The following is an 18,885-nucleotide window of genomic DNA, read 5'->3' on the forward strand; positions in this document are numbered from 1 at the left end:
TATATCTTTAGGTATACCAGAGTCTTTATTTAACGAATATGATTTATTATTGTTTTAATATGTAAAACGTCTTAATAAATATTTTGGATACGTGAAATATCCGTCAAACTCTTGTATAATTCATAAGCGCGCTTTCGAATGACTGTGCCTTCTATGAATTCAATGACGTTTAATTAAGGTCAATTAGGTATACAAATGATCGTTACGATGTTATGTCGTAGTACAGTTTCCTGTTTAAGATTTTTATAACTATAGATTTTAATTGAAAGAGTAACAAGTTGAAAATGTAGAATTTTAGGATCGGGATATTAAGATTTTCTTAGGATTAGGAATTTAGCAACGTTCCAAGTTCTTCTACTTCCAATTTTATTGTTTCCACAGTTCAAGTCACAATACTATAATATATTCGTGTCAGCTCTTAATTTTGTAGTCCGTAGATACATATTTACAAAGAGTTTTCTATATTCTGCTTGCTTTTTTTCTTTTTTTTTTTCCTTTTTTTCTTTTTTAATAATTTTTAATACACGTGCGTTAACTAAAATACAACAGAAGCTTCCGTATATTGCTTATCTTGTCATAATAACAGGTAATAGTGTAGGTGCTCCTCACACTCGCCAAGAACAGGCTCATCTTTATCGTTTTAATGTTGAAATAGAAAGTGAGATTAATCAATGAAAGTACAATAAAGAACGCGCCGATAATAAAAGAAGAAAATTAATATGATTTTACTGTACAAATTTCTTTGGCATCGACATCATCGAGAAAAATATACGGAATATTTTGGAAATATATCCTAAAAATATCGTAGACATTTAAAAAAGTCTACTTTGCTTATAGGCCAACTTTCACTGTCCAATAATCGTTATTGTCAAATAAGCGTGTTTGCTGCAACGAAATCTCTATCTATTTAAAAAAGACAAAAATAGACGAACAAAAGTTTTCTTTGATATGTTACGAAGTTTTACGATAAGACGATCGATCATGAGACCTGAGGAAGGCAAAACAATTCTGTTCACGTATTTCATACGTGTCAATATTATTACATTTGATTACTTATTTAGCATTACGATATTCTTGCTTAACATCTCGTTCAACTAGTTATTAATCGCTGTTTTAATAGGAACCTCTAAAATAGTCATTGGGTCATTTGTCTTTCTTTCTTTTTTTTTTTTTTTCTTTTTCTTTTCTTTATTTTCTCCAGAATGTAACGAGAGATAGCTAAAATATGAAATGCAATAAACTTTTTTCACATTCGTATACAATATCTCTGCTTACTATGGATTGAACGGCTATTCTTGATCGGTCGTTTTCTTTTTTTAATCCTGTCGGATTCGTGCATGTAATATCTATAGGTACGTACAGATTATATTTCTTCAAAATTATGATCTCTCTTGTAATATTCTCTGTTTTTTTTCTCTCTTTTTTTCTCTGAATATACTCTCATGATATATATATATATATATATATATATATATATATAAATATATATATGTATATATATTGAAAAAAATATACACTTTCTATACACGGCTGTAATGTATAATACAAATACGTGTGTTTCTGTGCATATGTCTGTATGTTTACAATTTTCATGTTTCTTTCTTTATTTCTCTCTCTCTCTCTCTCTCTCTCTCTCTCTCTCTCTCTCTCTCTCTCTATTTCTTTCTTCAGTGCACTTTGTTTTGTTATATCGATTACATATATCACATGTTATAATGGAAGTGTCGAACGAGTCAAGAACAAAGCAGCTAAAGCGTAAGAAATGAAGAATTTCTAAGCTTTGCTTGTTTTCTTGTAGGAAAATATCACGTCGACGAACATTTATTGGATATTCCAAGGTCGAATAATGAAAAGGATACCTCATGCTTTACATTAAATTCATTATACCCAAGGTAGACAAGCGTAAGGAGCGCATTTATTGTAATTATGCACGAATGGGAGAGAGTGTCTGCCTTTGTGTCAGTGCTGTTGAGGAAAGGGTTCAAATTGTGTGTTCGTATTTCCCTGTACGATTTGAGGGATATTTTCATCCCGTGGCGATATTTGCTGTTGTTGTTGCTGCCGTCTTTGTTGCTGTTGCTGTTGCTGTTGCTGTTGCTGACGTAACTGTTGTTGCAGTTGCTGTTGACGCAACTGCAGCTGCTGCTGTTGCTGTTGCTGTTGCTGCTGCTGTTGTTGCTGCTGTTGACGCAGTTGCTGATGCTGTTGCTGCAAATGCTGTTGCTGCTGTTGCAATTGTTGTTGACGTAACTGCTTCTGCTGCTGTTGGCGCAATTGTTGCTGTTGCTGTTCCTGTTGCTGCTGCTGATGTTGTAGTTGTTGTTGCTGTTGTTGTTGCTGATGCGTTTGCTGATTAGGCTGATGTTGTTTACGTTGTTCTAAGCCAGCAGCCAAATAAGAGAATACACAGAGTACCGCATAACAGATTTGATCTGCCTGTGGATGAGAATATACATAAATATACCATTAAGTCACGATTTTGTAAGGAGGTGTCATTACGATAAATCATACAGGGCGGTTAACTGTGCGATTAAGAGCAACGTAAAAGATAAAGTTTAAACAATATATCATATAAGGAAGGTAAATAAGGATTGTGAGACTTACGTTAAATTTGCAAAACGAAAGGAATCATCGTAAATAAAGCTTCATGCAGTGTCTTTATCAGATAAAGGTTCAAGATGAACCTCTGACGAGAGTTCGGCAACGGCAAACGCAATTGAAAATATCCGATGCATACAGTGTATCATCTCGTTGACCTGTCAGGTGATAGAAGTCAACGTGATTACAGAAAAAAGAAAACGAAAAAAAACTGAAAGTGTTTATACATTGTACATAATGTAAATTAAATTACTATATAATCAAATTAAATTCATGTGTAATACAGCTATCTGTATGAATTTGTTATCTTCATGGAACAAAACGAATAATATTGAAAACAATATCGCGTGAAAATAAGCAGATATTAGGATATCATCCTTCTTTTTTTTCACTCACCATTTGCGACCTATATTTACGTTGGATTACTTGTCTAGTTTTAGGATCTGAAAGATAACACATAGAACATGATATAGATCTTTGATGTGTGTTCTATATTCGCCACTGATGATTACTCACTGAATTCTTCCAGAACAAAGATTCCATCCTTCTGGGTAAAGCACTTGCGGATATGATCGAGTCTTACAAAAAACTGGAAATAATAGAACGTGGACGCATTAACGAATGTAAACTTGACGATAATGAATTTCTACGCTTCCATGCAAGTACCGTTTAACTACATCTACGGATCTACGTAATGAGAAGAAGGTACCGATCACAGCTCTTTAAAGAAGCATATATAAGGGACTTGGTGCTTTTTGAAATCATTTGTTAAATGTATCCAGCAACCGATCAACGAGTCTCGTAATACGCGTTTGCATTTTGCAAAACAAATAAAGAAAGAGATCATCGTTCGTGATAGAGTTACAGAATTATTATTAAATTGTTAGTTAGGTGATAATATTTTCGTTTCTTATAAGATCGATTTTCAAACAGTGATCTCTTTTTTTATGCATTCCTGTAATAACGTTTATAGAGCGGACATGACGATGATCGCGTGAAAGCTTTAAGGAAGGTTAGGAAGTTCATGCGAGATATGCATATGCAATTTTTATTTATTTACTCATATATCGTGAAAAACAAGAACACGAAGACGGCAAAGCAAAGCAATCCATAACACCATGCATCGTCATATCCCGATATGAAAGTATCGCTATATGAATATTCATACAAAGTTTAATGAGATCAATGATGATATCATTCAAAGACTTCCAAATCATTTCATGCGAATTTCTCAAACATTATAGACATTATATTTAGACTCCCATGATCCATGATTTGTGCACCAAGAAAGACGAAACACAATGAAATAAGAGAGAAATTTTCATTCATAAATCACGAAAGTCTCGATCGAATCATAAAAGCGTTATAAAATTTTTCTTTCTTAAAGGAAAAAAAAAAAAAAAAAAAAAAAAAGGAAAAAAAAAAGAAAGAATACAGATAATGGAAGTGGCAAAAGCGAAGCTTACGAAGCGCATCATGCACGATTTTTTTTTTCTTTCTTTCTTTCTTTTATAATTGCAACAACAACGACGATGTAAATATAGCAATATATCGCGAAACACCAGCAGCAATGGCAGTGGCAGTGGTTAACGTTTATTCAGCGGCAGGCAACTCTGGAGATGGCCTAAACTTATCGTATGTTATCAACCGCTTAGCGTCGGATAGTCTGCTAAATGTGCAATCGCATCGTCTAGATATAGATATAAATATATATGTATATATATAGCGGTGAAGGGGGTACCTCGATAATGATGCACAATCATGATTAGATATATTTAAGTGCTATGTGTGAGATAGTCAAATGTGTTAGTAATGGGAATAAATAATACTCATTATTCGTGTGCTCGATAGAAGAAATTTGAAGAGAGGAGAAACATCACGTAGCAGTGCCATGCTAAAGGTCATCTCATGGTGTATATATGTGTTTATGATCGTGGTTATGGTAACAGGAATAGTGACATTGCGATGGTCTTCATTAACGAAAATTTATCATTTACGAATCCGAGTAAGGCTTTGATTTAATTTTTAGTTATTAAGTTAGACTAGATTTAGTTTTGGGATAGCGATGTATAGCACGACACAATTGCTCTACTGCGTGATCGGCGCTATCGGAATAGCCTGTTAAATCAAGGTGACCGTCGAACGGATTTCCGTCTTACGGTAGCCTTTCGACGTAAAACCGGGTGACATTATTTTCTTTTTTTTTTTTTTTTGTTTTTTTAACTTGTAACATTGACTTCTTTTTCAAGAACAAGTTTGAAATTTGCTCTTTGAACATTGCAGTATATGCGACCCTTTACAAAGTTCAACTATTCATTATCTTTAGATTCGTCGAACGATAAAATCGTAAACGATTTAAGTTAATTATTTCAAAGTTGTCTCCCGGTTTTGTGCAACGTTTAGTTAATTTAGAACAGTATTTGTTAGGCACTACAGGTGTTACTACACGATTCGCTACTATTTCGGCACATACTTTATCTACGGCCGTACTCCGAAATGAATATTGTTTTTTTTTTTTTTTTTTTTTTTGTATACATACGAGTATACAGCGTAATCGTAAAGCGAATCGACCAAAGGCAAGATTTTTATTAATTTCTAACATTGATCTGCTGACGTTTATCTTACGATTACCCGAATCCCTATTGGGGATAATCGATGCTTTCGCTGCTGTTACAAGATGGATTTAAAAGATCTTTTAAAAGTCGAATAAGTCACTCGATCACAGGAAGGGTATATCACGATTTATCTTACAACCTAAACGTTCGTTTCTGCCATTTCCAGTAACATTGCGTTCAAATAGCATTGAATATCATGTTACAAATTTCAACAATATTCATAGGATTAATTCTTTGTAATAACAACACTGATAATCGTGAGTGCGTGAAAAATAATAAACTTGACGATATTTCTTTGTGATACACGTATGTATACGTGTGCTCATAAACTACACACATATATACCTATTGCAATAATGTATCGCAGTAACAACGGACAGTACCAAGACATCGATCGATGGTGAGAGAACAGTAAGATAGACAGAGCAGATCAGTCGTTTCAAATGCAATTCAAGAATGTGTGGTAAATATATATATATAATATGTATATATATGTATGTAATAGTGAAAAAACGATTATAAATAACGGTAAAATAAATAAGCATTTCCGGAACACGGCCAACACTGAGTATAATTAAATATTGGATGTATAACAAATAATGATTTGTTGATCAATACCTCGAAATCCTGCTTGCCCAGCCGCAGGGCATTGTCGATGGACGGGACACGAAACAGAAAACAGAAATACAAAAAATTAAATTTCGTAGACAATAATATCCACTATGTAAAGAGAGACAGGGCTGCACGGTAACATAATACAACTATTTACCTATCGACGTGGCCAATTAATATAAACGATTAATATTTCATTGTTCAAGGACCATCTCAAAAGTTCCCCAAGCTGAGAAAAGTCTATCTAGTTTCGAAAAAAAAAAAAGTAGAATGATCGTTTCTTTCTTTCTTTCCATCTTTCTTCCCTTTTTCTTTTTTCCTATTATTTTCTTTCGCGTTTACGTAATTAATATTCGATAGACTTTTCTCCGGTGTGACCACGACAGACAAAAAAAAAACTTTGAGACTTGAAAAATCTTTACGTAGCATCCAACATTCATATACAAGTCATAACGTAATAGTATATATATGTATATATATATATATATATATATATAAAGATAGTATTTTCAAACGATCCGTATTTCCTAGACCCTTAATTCCTATAAACGTAATGTAAATATATAATAAATGTGTGTAGATAATTGTTATAATACAGATAAAAAGAGTCTGCAGCTGCACATCGAGCTCCATGCAAGAAAACATTGATGAACGCTTTCAACAAAATATTGCCCAAAACAAAATTACCGATAAAAAATCAGAGCAATGTCATAAATACTCTGCCACGAGTGTATACATTTCTTTTAAATACTATTCCTTTTCTTTGAAATCATATTTTCTGTTCATGAACCCCTCTCCCTTCGCAAAATACTTCTCGTTCAAATTACGCAGATCATTCTCATTCAATGCTTCTCTCGCTCTTACTCTTGCACTCGCTTCAACATTCTCGCACTCAGTTGTTCTTGCAGTAGTTTTCCTGTACCGTATCGTACCCTCCACCCCTTTCCACCCTATCCCATCTCGGCCCGCCCAAATTCGTTTGATTCATGAAAAGAGATCCTTTTATACCGGCGAATTTCGCGAGCTCATCATACATAAGACTGATAAAATACGTACAGATACAAATTAAGCAGATCGTGGTGGCTAGCGATGGGAGATAATATTGAGTGGTCCTTGCATCAATGCAGTAACGAAAAAACACAGAGAAAGAGAGAGAGTATTCAATAATCGAAACAATACGAAGAGGAAAAGTGGCTGAGCGACGGCTATGCTCTTTGATTTTGCGTTCACTTCGGTTCAACTTCCTTTAAACTTAATCTTATCTTTCTTTCTTTTCTTCTTTCGTTTTTCTTTTTTTTTACATTATCCATTGCATTTAAAATATTTGATTTTCTTAAGTTTTCGAACGTTGAACCGGAGCGAAGAAACATACTTGTAAAAGTATTACTCAACTTATATACAATCGTCGAACAATTATACCTTTGTTTTAAGTATTAACATTAGAGGAAACAATAACATTGCCATAGAAGAAGGAAAAAGAAATGAGGGAAGGAAAAAAAGAAATAAGATAGATAGATAGATAGATAGATAGATAGATAGATAGATAGAAAACTAGATAGATAGATAGATATATAAAAAAAAATAGATTAATTGATTGAGAGAAAGAGACAGACAGACAGAGAGAGAGAGAGAGAGAGAGAGAGAGAGAGAGAGAGAGAGAGAGAGAGAGAAAAGAGAGTTCATTTACGAGTACCTATTAAGAGCAGAAGAAATAGGAAAGTAAAGTTGTCAAATATGACATACAAGAAAGAATCGGACGATGTACAAAGGAAATTATTAGTACAACTGGTAAAGTTGAAGTTTTCATTCTTCTTGCACCCTCGAAAATACGTAAAATATATAATGCGAACGTATAACGGGCAAGGATGGTGGACTGGTCGTACCTTGCTGTTCGCGAAGAGAAGACCAACACCTTCCATGCAAACCTGAAGAAGCCCGCCCTCTCCTGTACGCATGTCCTGAACCGGAAATTCACCTCCGAGCTCGATACCGATGTTTCCTCCTCTTCCACGGGCAGCGGCTTTTTCCATCGCATCTTTTATACAGTAGTAAAGGTCTTTGCACTATAAAAGATGTCATGAACAAACTCTCTTATTTACTTTTTCGAAATGAAAAATTTTTTATCAATGTATATATACATGTAGAAATCATTCTCTTGTTTTTCGTTAAACTTACCTTCTTTGTATAATATTTATGAAATTGTGTTTGACCACCGTTTCTTCTCCATAAACAAAGGACCTTGTTTTTCGGACTGTAGGTCATGTTTACCAGTCGTTCGTACCACCAACGTTCAACGATAACTCCGTTTACTGATCTCAGCACAAGACCATCATGACGAACTTCGAGGAATCTTAGATCACCCTCAGCATCGACGCCAGCATGAACGGTAAAGGACTGACGATGCATTTGTCGAGACGTCAATGGCTTCAGATCGATATCGTTTCCATGCTGAAAAAATGCATTTATGTAATGCATCTTCCTGAAAAGTACGAATTTAATAAATCTTATAAAAGGAACGTACGAGATTGTTTATCTGATCGAGAAGCTGATTCAGCTCCTGACTGTAAATCAAACCGATGTGACTTTTTCCCAGTAACCTCCGTACTTTACGTTTCACCTCGTTCTTTTCAACGTTCAACATTACCAAGATCGCAGTGAGATTGTGCAAAAGGGAGCACAACAATCGATCCTCGTCGTGTTCCAATCGACGTCTTTCGCTATCGCTCAAACTCTTGTACCTGAATAAACGAACATTATTTAATTTCTTTTATCTTTATCGATTTGTAAGATTTTGAATAACGATCGTCACCTCTCCATCATCTCTCCTGCACCCTGATCCATACCCAACATATCTCGTTCTTGCGATACAGCGTCTAGAAAAGCATCCTCCCAGAATTGCATTTGGTCCCAAAGATTGGATCTTTCTTTACCCAAAAGGCCTAATCGAAATATGGATTATTATGTGCGCGAAATAATTTGTCAAATATTTTTCTTATGACATACCTTCGAAGAGATAAGTTCGTGCTGTTTCAGGACTAGACATTGGTGTCGTAGATATCAAATTTCCACCATGGTACCTGAAGCCTGTACTCAACGATGATTTACTGGACCAAACGCTACCTGTACGTTGTTTTCCTTGACGCGGAAACTGGAAACAGAAGATCGAATAACGTGGACGTGCGGATATGGAATTACTCGTTCACCTTACTTTATCGATAAAAGATTACTAATCATTGATCTAAACTAGATTATTACCAACGTTTTCAAATGCATGGGTAATGTCTACAATTAAGTAATTACTTAATTGAAGAATAATATAAATGTCTTGCTAATTGAGAAAAATAGTGAGATGGAAGAGATAGATAAGCAGAAAAGTAATTTGCATAGTTAGATCCGTAAGTTCGCCTTGAACTCTTCAATTTCATGTTGTGATAACATCTTACCAGGAATAGCACTCATCGAAAATAGAGAAAATTAAATGGAAAAATTTAATTCGAAGGAAAAATTTAATTCTAAGGTGGAATAAATGCATGAAGCAGCTAAAGGTAAAGCTAAACTATTGACTACCACTGTAATTATTATTATTATTATTTTTTTTTATTTTTAATCAAACTACTTTTGAGGCTCGTTCTCGTTCATCTTAAAGAAAAATCGAAGATTTTGAGAAGAAGAATCTACGAGATCCATCTAAATTTGATGTTGATGATAGATTGTGGAATATAATATCTACTTGATTAATGCAACTAATTCAATAAGAAATTTACATTGCCTTGTTCGACCTCGCTATCAGACACAGTGCTTCGGAAAGAAGCTTGATGTGATTGCCGAAAAGCAGGATTAGTGATAATGCTACCTCCGTCAGTGGATAAAGCTTCGCTGCTTCCTGTTCCACCTCCCCGCCCACTCTAAAAAACATATCATGTTCATAAATAATGTAAATATATATTAGAAAGTTTGCCTATAAAGAATTCATCTTCGGATGAATCAATTAGCTAACGCCAATGGAATTAACTTAAAACAAGTATGCAATTAATATCTCCTTTATTCGAATAATACGAATCTTACGGTATCTAAAAACGCGTGGATCAAATGCTTCGCATTTGGGAAAATATATGTCAACATCAATGATTCATTTCACACGACACATATCGAAGAGAGGAGCTGTTTCATATCCACCACACCACATAGAAAGGAACATTCCAGTTGTAATATCTTTCTCGTACCTCAGAATCGAATGACGTCAGTTTGCACAAAAACTTTTTTTTTTTCGTGAACATATCCAAAAACATGTCCGTTGTCGATTGCCCAACGTCACTCGTTTGTTGTCCGTGGGGTAATTCAAGTTGAACCTGAGCTGGTATTTCTGCAAACAAAAGGGACAAGTAGAGTCAATGCGTGTGCCTGTATGTGTGTATCAGCTCTGATTGTTCTCCTGTCATCTGATCGTGTATCTCGCATTTGTGAACTTCTTAATCTTTGAGAAATATCTGGAAGTTCACCTTGATTCGGAGATTGTGGAGACTTCAAATTTTCCTTGCTACCAAATGGACTCGATGCCTGAATAATAGATAGGTGATTATTAATTATTAATTGTTTATTAATCGTTAATGAAACATTATTTGCGCTATACTCTATTTATTAATCAATATTAGTATTATTTTTATTTTACAAACCTGTGATAAAAGTGAACCATCGAAACCTCCTTCAGATAGATCCTTACTCCAATAATGAGTATGAGCTATTTCCATCAATTGGAAAACCGAAGCCATTCCACCTAATCCGAAATTACTATAAGTATGAGCGAGACCATGAACCACTGCTTGAAGGCACTTTAGCATTCCCTTATATACTGGTTTAGAGATGCACTGAAAAGTAATAATTATCGTATAATTAGCTCACGAAATATAAATTTCAGTGGAACATGTGATACAACTCACCACATCGTCAATATGATCATCGGGACTAATTTTTCTATTGAGCCCTTTATTAAGCTTTGTAACGACCAAGTCTCGATAGCTTTCATCTTCCATAAGTTTCTTCAATCTATTCAATTTGAGCCAACCGACGCCTTCACCAGCCAGAACTTGTGTTACCACCTAAAAATACCACGATAGAAAAATTCAAAAAGAATTACGTTTAAGATTAAAATACTGTTATTAAGATGTATTTACATCCGTTAAGAAGGCTTGATTGTCGCTGTTTGTACTGGATCGTTCTGCATTTTGCATCCTTTGCATCTCTTCTTGATTAGCTTTCATCGAAGAATGCTTTATTAATGATGAACGTTCAACGAGACCTGTCTTTCCTGAAACTAAACATTAAAGTATCTTGAACACTAAAATATCCCAATCATTATTAAACTTTTGTTATCGTTTTTTCTTTTTTCGTTTGTAACTTGCATTTAATCTTGTATTAACCTTTAGGAAAGGGTCCAAATGATGTGCTAGTTCTCTCCTTTGATCTTTGTGATTGCGCAAGATTCCGATTAGAACTATTTCTGTTACCTGTAGAGATATGTACAAAGGTAAGTGATATGAAAGACCTTAGTCTTTCCGACCGTAGTGATTATAAAAAAAAATAAACGTACCAAACAAATCACTGAACATACTGCTCGTTTGAGCAGCGATGCCGTTTAAATCGCTACTAATGTTACTAAAGAAATCACGGCCGATGTCTCTACGTCCGGAACGAGTATCCGAGGCAACCAATTGAGTGCTGGATGATTCTCTCCTTTGAGTTATACCAGAAGATGGAGGAGTATGAGGTGGTGAAGATTGTTGTGACTCTCCGAGACCCTGAAATGACAATAAAAAGGCAAAATTGAAATGAATGCTCTTCCTAATCTAATATTATTTTCTAGGTACCTTGAGCAAACCCTTTTTCGTTGCGACCTCCTTAGCACTCTTTGTTAAATCACCAAACGTACTTTTACCCATGTACGTTAAGTCGTCAAAAGTGTTTTTGCTCACACCTGCAGCTGTCTTGCTAGCTTCGATAGCTGTTTTTGATGCCTCTTGAACGGACTTGGTAGCTTCGCCTACAGCCTTCTTCGTTTGTTGTGTAAACTGTAAACGAATTCTATATTGTTTTCTACATAACATATAATTATAAAATTGTCAAATAATTAATCAGATAACGAAGAAACCTGTTCTAACGGCGCGAACAAACTGTCTTCGCCTGCTTCCGTTATCTTCTCCTTTGCTTGATGCTTCAGCTAAAAAAAAGGAGGTTTTTAGAACAAAATATTTGTATAATTCGAGCAAAACGAAAATAATGTAAATGGCATTAATACTTTATCCATATGCGCAAGAAGTCCATCTTGACTACTCTGTCTGGTCGTTTCTCGTACAAGATCCTTTGCTTGAGTCGCAATTTGTTCAAACAACGAACCCTGCGATCCTTGTCTCAAGACACCATTTCCTGGCATACCAGCATTGTTCTTCTGTCCATCCGGTGTACTCGGCGTCATTTGCTGACGAGATGCCGCAAGAGTCTCATTATCCATACTACCACTGAGTTGTCGTGTTAGAAGTGGACTCGTGCTAGACCCAAAGCTGGACGTTCGCGCCAAAACATTGCCAACGCTTGGTTGTCTCTGAAGACTCGTTCCACTGGGCATCACCTTTAACATTAGGTAGACAAAATTTGTTACTTTGATGTATCCTTTTCAACTTTACTCGTCCTTGCAGTAAGCTTTCATTCAAGATATCGCACGCAATATTGTGCACACACCAAATTAATTCTAAAAATTGATCGATACTCAGTGGACAGAGTAATACGAATCATTGATTATATCTTTATCAAAGACTAAAGAGTTAGAGACTACATACTGTGTGTAGAACTTTTTTATCAATATTATAATAATCGTTTATCGACAAAATGTATATATAAATTGAAAATAAGAATTTACGTAGAATATTTATGATTTGATAGGAAAGAGAAAGATACGAAGGAAAAATGACATACATAAAATCATATTGTACTTAGCTACGATAGGAAAAATACGTAGATGTACGTAAATTGAACGAATAAAGGACCCAGATAGTATCACATATAAACTGTAAGAGAAAAATACAATTTCATGCCAAGTGAGATTTTTTGAAAGACGTGACATTCCCCCAAGTCAGTGAAATTGAAAATGATACCAGATGTGCATGCATTCGTATAGTGATACAGAGACAAAACGGAATCTTTTGAAAAGATAGATGCAGGACAGAAATCCGATGCACGCATATAGAATGACTCACAGGAACCATATATCTAGTGACGCGTGATGTCCTGTGAGGGGTGGTAGTGCGTTCAGTGTCGTTGAGCAAGGAGTTACCTAATGACCCCATGCCCACTCCAAACTGGCCTATTGAACTTTGTGCGCTCAGGATTGTGCGTGGAGTTATTGTTGATGCAGAGTCTGACTCAAAACTACCACCTTCCTCTTTATCCTATGATCAAGTAATTCATTAGCACAAAAAGCATGTAACATACAAAAGTTAAATGAACGTTTAATTAGCATGAGATATGTAATGACATTGGCCTAGTTTTGCGAATTATGTTTCTTCATCGATAGTGATAGTCAACGATTATGTATTGAACATTTTTGAAGGGATACGCGTTACGTTTTAAGCGATAGAAAATAGCAGAAGAATGAGAAAATTTTTTTAAAAAAAAAGCTTGCTTGAAAAAGAGGATATAATGTGATATGCGCACGACAAGGAACATCCGTAATAAAGCCCACCGTTCTCTTTTAACGTGATCATTTCTAATGTCTCTAATTTATTGAGATATGTATAATAAAAAACATTTCACATTGCGATAAACCATTCCATCTTTTTTCACTTACATTGGTAGATTGCGATGTTTCGAGAGCTTTAGGATTCAACTCCAATTCGGAGTCTCTGTTGAAACTCGGACTGCTGAGATCGCTATGACTGGAGGATGTACTTGGTGGACTTTCAGGACGCACCGGTGATTCTTCTTCCACGCCAGGATATTGCAATGAACTTGGTGGATTATAAATGTTCTTTGGATCAATCGAAAGTGCCATTTGTTGAGGTTGACTGACTTGAGGACAATTATAGCCTGTAGAAGAGATAACGTAAATGAGAGATGAGCAAGAAATATTCACAAAGATGCAAGAAAATCTTTACTCACTCGGTGACAAATCCGACGATGCCATTTCCGAAACGAAATCACTGAGAGAAGAATAAGAAGAGCTCGTGCTTTCTGCACCTTCTGAATCCGAGCCACTCTCGTCAGTTGGCTGACTTTCCAACTCCTTCAGCGCATTTAAAGCGTTTGCCAAAGAGCTAGAGTTATCCCAAACTTTGAAATGTATTGGCTCGAGATTCGCAGCGTACCATTTTGACTTATCACCGATTTGCGCCGGATCAAACACTCCGGTTTGTACTCTCAAGAAAGCAACGTTACTGGGTGTAAGCGACCACTCGGCGAGAAATTCGACGGCTTGTGTGCGCGCAAATTTGTTCAGAAACTGACTCGCTCTTGGTCTCGAACGGAGGAAAGAATTTATTTGAAATGCAACTACGGGTCTTGGGTAGAGCCTCAGCGTGCGTGTATGCTCAGTAAAATTGGCCAAGAGATTTTGAGAGTTGAAGAAGCGGACCATAGCCACTCGTGTTGCGATATCGACCGAATCAACGTCGTTACCGTAGATAAAGGGATTAAACGGTGGACCCATAGTCGAAGTTGTGGATGTTCCACTGCCAGGTGTGGTCCCAGGTCCAGTTACTGGTGACGATGATGAAGGAGAAGGCGTACCGCTTCCTCCAGACGCTGAAGCTGATGCCATCGCAGCTGTTAACGACGGACGACGTAGCTGTGATGCGTTGCTACCCAACGAGCTTGCTGGACCGTGACCATGTTGATAATCAACGCTCGGCCTGTGCCTCATTGTCGACACGCTAAACAATGTAAAGTACGTTTTCAATGAACAATTCTTACATTTACTTTGTAAACTTTAAAGCTTCACCTTAAATTCTGAGAATGTTGAGATGCTGAACTTTCTCTTCTGCTGGGAGATTGAGAGGACAATCGTGATGACCAAGTGTCCGGGGGTATAGCTTGCGAAGCGGACATACTACCCATTGTCTGAAAGTGATACAGTATGAAAATATACGATCATTAGTAAATGAAAAAAGCAAAGTAGCTCATCTACAAAATCTATGATTGCAAGCGTGTCTTGAATCAGACATAATCAAATAATGTATGGAATGATCTATTGAAAAAGTAAATCAGCTAGACGGGTGGCACTAATAGGATTGTTGCAAAAAAAAAAATCGTTGCGTCGATAATATTGAATCCTCCGGCAAAGGAAGTGCGACGTTCGCGCAATGCATACGCAGGTTTCAAATTAAAAGAATCACTACAACACTGCGACAGATTCCGCTTACTGTTAACTACTGTAAAATAAATGTTATAGAAAGAATAAAAAATTAAAAAACAATAGAATATTTACACCAGAGCCAACTTGATCCATCAGTTGCATTGCCTGCGGAAACGAATGGAGTAATAATTATTAGATGATGGATGGGATTAGTTGTGCATATGATATTAGAAGAGACGTCAAAATGATTTGAAATGATATATCGAAACATATTGAACCATTGAACTGACCTGTTTCAGGTGGTTCTTTAGTATGGTACCTTCCGGTTCAGGCAAGGGTGGTAATTGATCCGCCAAACCAGGAGGCGCAGTTACTTTATTGCTATCGAGATCCACCAGCCAGACATCATCCGGCATTTTGAAATTTTTCTTATACATTAAAAAAGAGGCAGGTATTCCGATGATATATGGCGTTGGGGCAAGTAGTAGTTGTTCCGCACAGCTCATGCAAGTTGGTAACAATGGTATTGCAGGAAACATGTATTCTAAGGGATAGATCATTGTGACAAATGCCATCACCGACATCGATAAAGCATTATAATCTCGTGATTGTAATACGATCTGAAACGAGAGTATTTCAAAGATCGTTGTTCAAATATTGTGTTATAAGATCAATCAAATCGATTGTGATTAACACCAACAACAATTACCTTATTTTCTAATAGAATGAGAGTGAGAACTTTCAAACATATTTCAACGCCAAGAAGTTCGAGAGGCAAGTGTAGAGGAAAATCAACCAAAGAAAATCTTGTATGATCAGGTAGAGCAAAGCAGAGTGGAGGTTGCATAGTCGACGATACTATTTCGATTTCCACACGCGTTTTCGTTGGTACTGGCACTGGACTACTCAACAATCTCAGGATCCAGGTTTCGATCTCCCGTATATCGTGTAACACGATGGACGGAGTTCCTTCCAAAACTTGACCACTAAGAACACTCCACACTGAATCTCTGAAGATAGAAAAAAGAAAGTAAATTATACTTGTTCCAATTATAATTCAACAAGGATAAACGGTACCTATTAGTTTGCCTCGAAGCTCCTACTTTTTGAGGAGTCGAGTTATCGTTGCACGCATCGATGATCTTCTTCAAAACGAAAAGACATTCTCGAAACATCGAAAAGAACGGATGATGAGAGATGATACAAAGTGATGTTAAGGAATGATTTCGAACCCTCTGAAAAAAATATATTTATGCCTGTTACGATCGAAAAATTTATATGTCTGTTAATGATCGAAAAAATAACGACTAACCTGCCGTCTTCGAGAAGCTCGTGGCGAAGGAGAATGACTACCACCGCTTTCGCTGTCACCACTCGGTGCTGTGACACCCAATCTCGGTGCGTAAGGCGCATGGGACGTGTCAGAGTCTCTTCTGCTACTGGAGCAATCTTTCTCAGAATCACTAGGACCCACCGCACTGCTTCTATAGTCGCTATAAATAACAGCTCGAGATACAATCTCATTATCGTGCTAATCAAAATCGTATCAAGATGACAGAAAAGAATAAAACACTAAGAAATAATATTTCACCTAGAAAATGCAGAATCTGTACTTTTTTCCATACTCTTCCTCCAGCTCTCCCTTCTAAAGGTGGTGTTGTATTTGTCTCTTCTCATTGAAATACCACCACGTGCATTTGTCCCAGCCCTTTCTATAGGTCGGTAGAAATTAACGCAAATGCCATATCGTGTTTTTCCTAAAAAAGAAGAAGAAAAAAATACGTAAATTAAACGATACATAGATCAGACAAATAAAATACGTATACGAAAATACGTACGATTAGTCAATTAGATAATCGAAGAGAAAAATATTTTCCAGTTCTAGGAATCTTACCTGAATCCTTATCCGTGAGGGTGAAAGTGAAAGACGTAGCTTCTCGCAAGGCTGTACGTTTAGGTCCCACACTGCTGCAACCTTCTGGTTGACAAAAATATACCATATCCAAAGGTAGAGGAAAATCTTTGTGATCCTCCACCGGATATCTACGCAACAATTCCGGAACCTGATAATTATAAAAAAAAAACAAGTTATATAAACTTTGTCAATTGTCTTCTCATCTTTTTTTTCTTTTAGGAGTATTTAACACGTATGTATGTACGTGCATATATTACATACCTGTACAGGCTGACGAGAGATCGGAGCCGATCTGGCTCCCACGATAGCGAGGTAGTCCACCAAACGTGGACAGAGATGCTTTCTTTGTATATCCATGGTTGCCATTTGATGCTCTGTCACCGTTTTATACAATATATGCAAGAGATTTCTGCCGATGGCTTCTCTTCGACCTCGCTTCCTACTCCGATCATGGCTATTTCATTCTTCGATCTTGCGATATTAGCCTGTAACAAAAGTCAAAATCAGTTTTCTAAAAAGCTCTTTCTATAAACACACTACCCAAGTGAAAATAATTATGTCATCTTACAGAAATGTCAAAATTGACATATCCGACTTTTTGATTTCATTGATCCTTGTACTACGATTCTATCGAAAAATTTAATGAAAGGATCATATTTCCCGGAACTATCATTCTCAAATCGTCTAACGAACGCGAACGCTGTTAATTGACCGTGACACTATTCGTCATCCTCCACTTTCGTATTAAGTTATTGATTTCTCGCAGCGCAAGGGCAACGCCGTGGCGCATCCGCGCGTTCACCGTCTTTGCCTAGTTTGCACTGCTCGCTTTTTTCTAAGCAATATCACCGCCACCTCTTTCTCCTCCTTCTCCTCCACCACCACCACCACCACCACCACCACCACCACCACCACCACCACCACCACTACCACTATCAGCACCACTGGCAAAAGCAAGACAAAAAATAGGTCGAGGGGATCCTTGAAACATTTCTCTGAAGGATACCCTCGAAATATAAAAATTCTTTAAAATAGCTTATGATTCAAATGCAATCGATTAATTAATTAAACTAAATAAGAATTGACGAATAGCGATAGAATAAATTGAATAAATAGAATAAAGAGAATAAAAGATTAACACATTTACCAAAATATCAAATTATTCGTAAATCTCGTAATCAGGATCAAAGCTTGAAGAGGAACGTGGACTAAAGCTCGCTAGAGGCGCTCTTTGAAATATCGATTGATCATTATCCACATCGATCTTTCATTTACGCATTTAACAGAGCAAAAAAGAATAGACCAACGAATAAACACATCGATATATGATGAAATTATTCTAGACTTTTATTAGAACGTCCAAAGATACTATTTACATCAACGTGAAAATACCTGTCAATCAGAGGATGCTTCTTATCGTTCGCCTTGTATTAACCACATGCCGGAAGAATGAAAAGGAGAGAAACACTTCCCGTCAAGTTTCCTGCCAACGAGGAATAGAACGATTTTCGAAGCTAACCGAGCTAACGGACTAGCTAAAACGACTGACGATATCGCTTAACACTGATAGCACACTCGCTATTTCTTCTTCCAGGCAGGCGCGAACGTACAGGAGCGGATCGAGCGAGCGAGTGCCTTTGCCAAACAATTGTACAAACAAACGATCATTTTATTTTTCTTTTTCATCTGTGACAACTACACCGAGTACGTTTTAAATTTTCTTTGCGATCGTCCTACCTATTATTACTCGTGTTAGACATAATGTTCGAAGTATTCGACCGATGCGCGCAGTTAACACGCGCTAA

General features: G+C 36.5%; 1 protein-coding gene across 9 annotated transcripts; it reads right to left on the reverse strand.

Annotated features, from left to right (window-relative positions):
* Positions 1-349: 349 nt before the first annotated feature.
* On the reverse strand, positions 350-18,868 carry LOC122627568 (MAP kinase-activating death domain protein). Of its 9 annotated transcripts, XM_043808767.1 has the most exons (34): positions 18,473-18,868; positions 17,342-17,565; positions 17,060-17,228; positions 16,757-16,922; positions 16,478-16,658; positions 16,243-16,400; positions 15,875-16,175; positions 15,456-15,785; positions 15,298-15,330; positions 14,812-14,930; positions 13,974-14,743; positions 13,663-13,901; positions 13,073-13,264; positions 12,118-12,447; positions 11,971-12,039; positions 11,690-11,890; positions 11,413-11,620; positions 11,243-11,329; positions 10,997-11,136; positions 10,763-10,921; positions 10,499-10,690; positions 10,325-10,382; positions 10,049-10,188; positions 9,590-9,730; positions 8,829-8,973; positions 8,635-8,764; positions 8,347-8,563; positions 8,001-8,273; positions 7,709-7,888; positions 5,832-5,840; positions 3,115-3,187; positions 2,995-3,041; positions 2,605-2,756; positions 2,294-2,436 (listed from the first exon to the last, which is right to left on the reverse strand). In XM_043808767.1, the coding sequence occupies exons 2-33, from the start codon at positions 17,444-17,446 to the stop codon at positions 2,646-2,648; spliced, it is 5,673 nt and encodes a 1,890-aa protein (XP_043664702.1). In that variant the 5' UTR covers positions 17,447-17,565; positions 18,473-18,868; the 3' UTR covers positions 2,294-2,436; positions 2,605-2,645. The 9 variants fall into 9 exon arrangements, with proteins under 9 accessions (XP_043664696.1, XP_043664695.1, XP_043664693.1 ...); XM_043808761.1 differs by lacking the exon at positions 2,605-2,756 and having other exon boundaries at positions 350-2,436; positions 16,478-16,649; XM_043808760.1 differs by lacking the exon at positions 2,605-2,756 and having other exon boundaries at positions 350-2,436; positions 10,997-11,130.
* Between the last annotated feature and the right edge of the window lie 17 nt (positions 18,869-18,885).

The sequence above is a fragment of the Vespula pensylvanica genome, chromosome 3, assembly GCF_014466175.1.
Source record: "Vespula pensylvanica isolate Volc-1 chromosome 3, ASM1446617v1, whole genome shotgun sequence".
NCBI lineage: Eukaryota > Metazoa > Arthropoda > Insecta > Hymenoptera > Vespidae > Vespula > Vespula pensylvanica.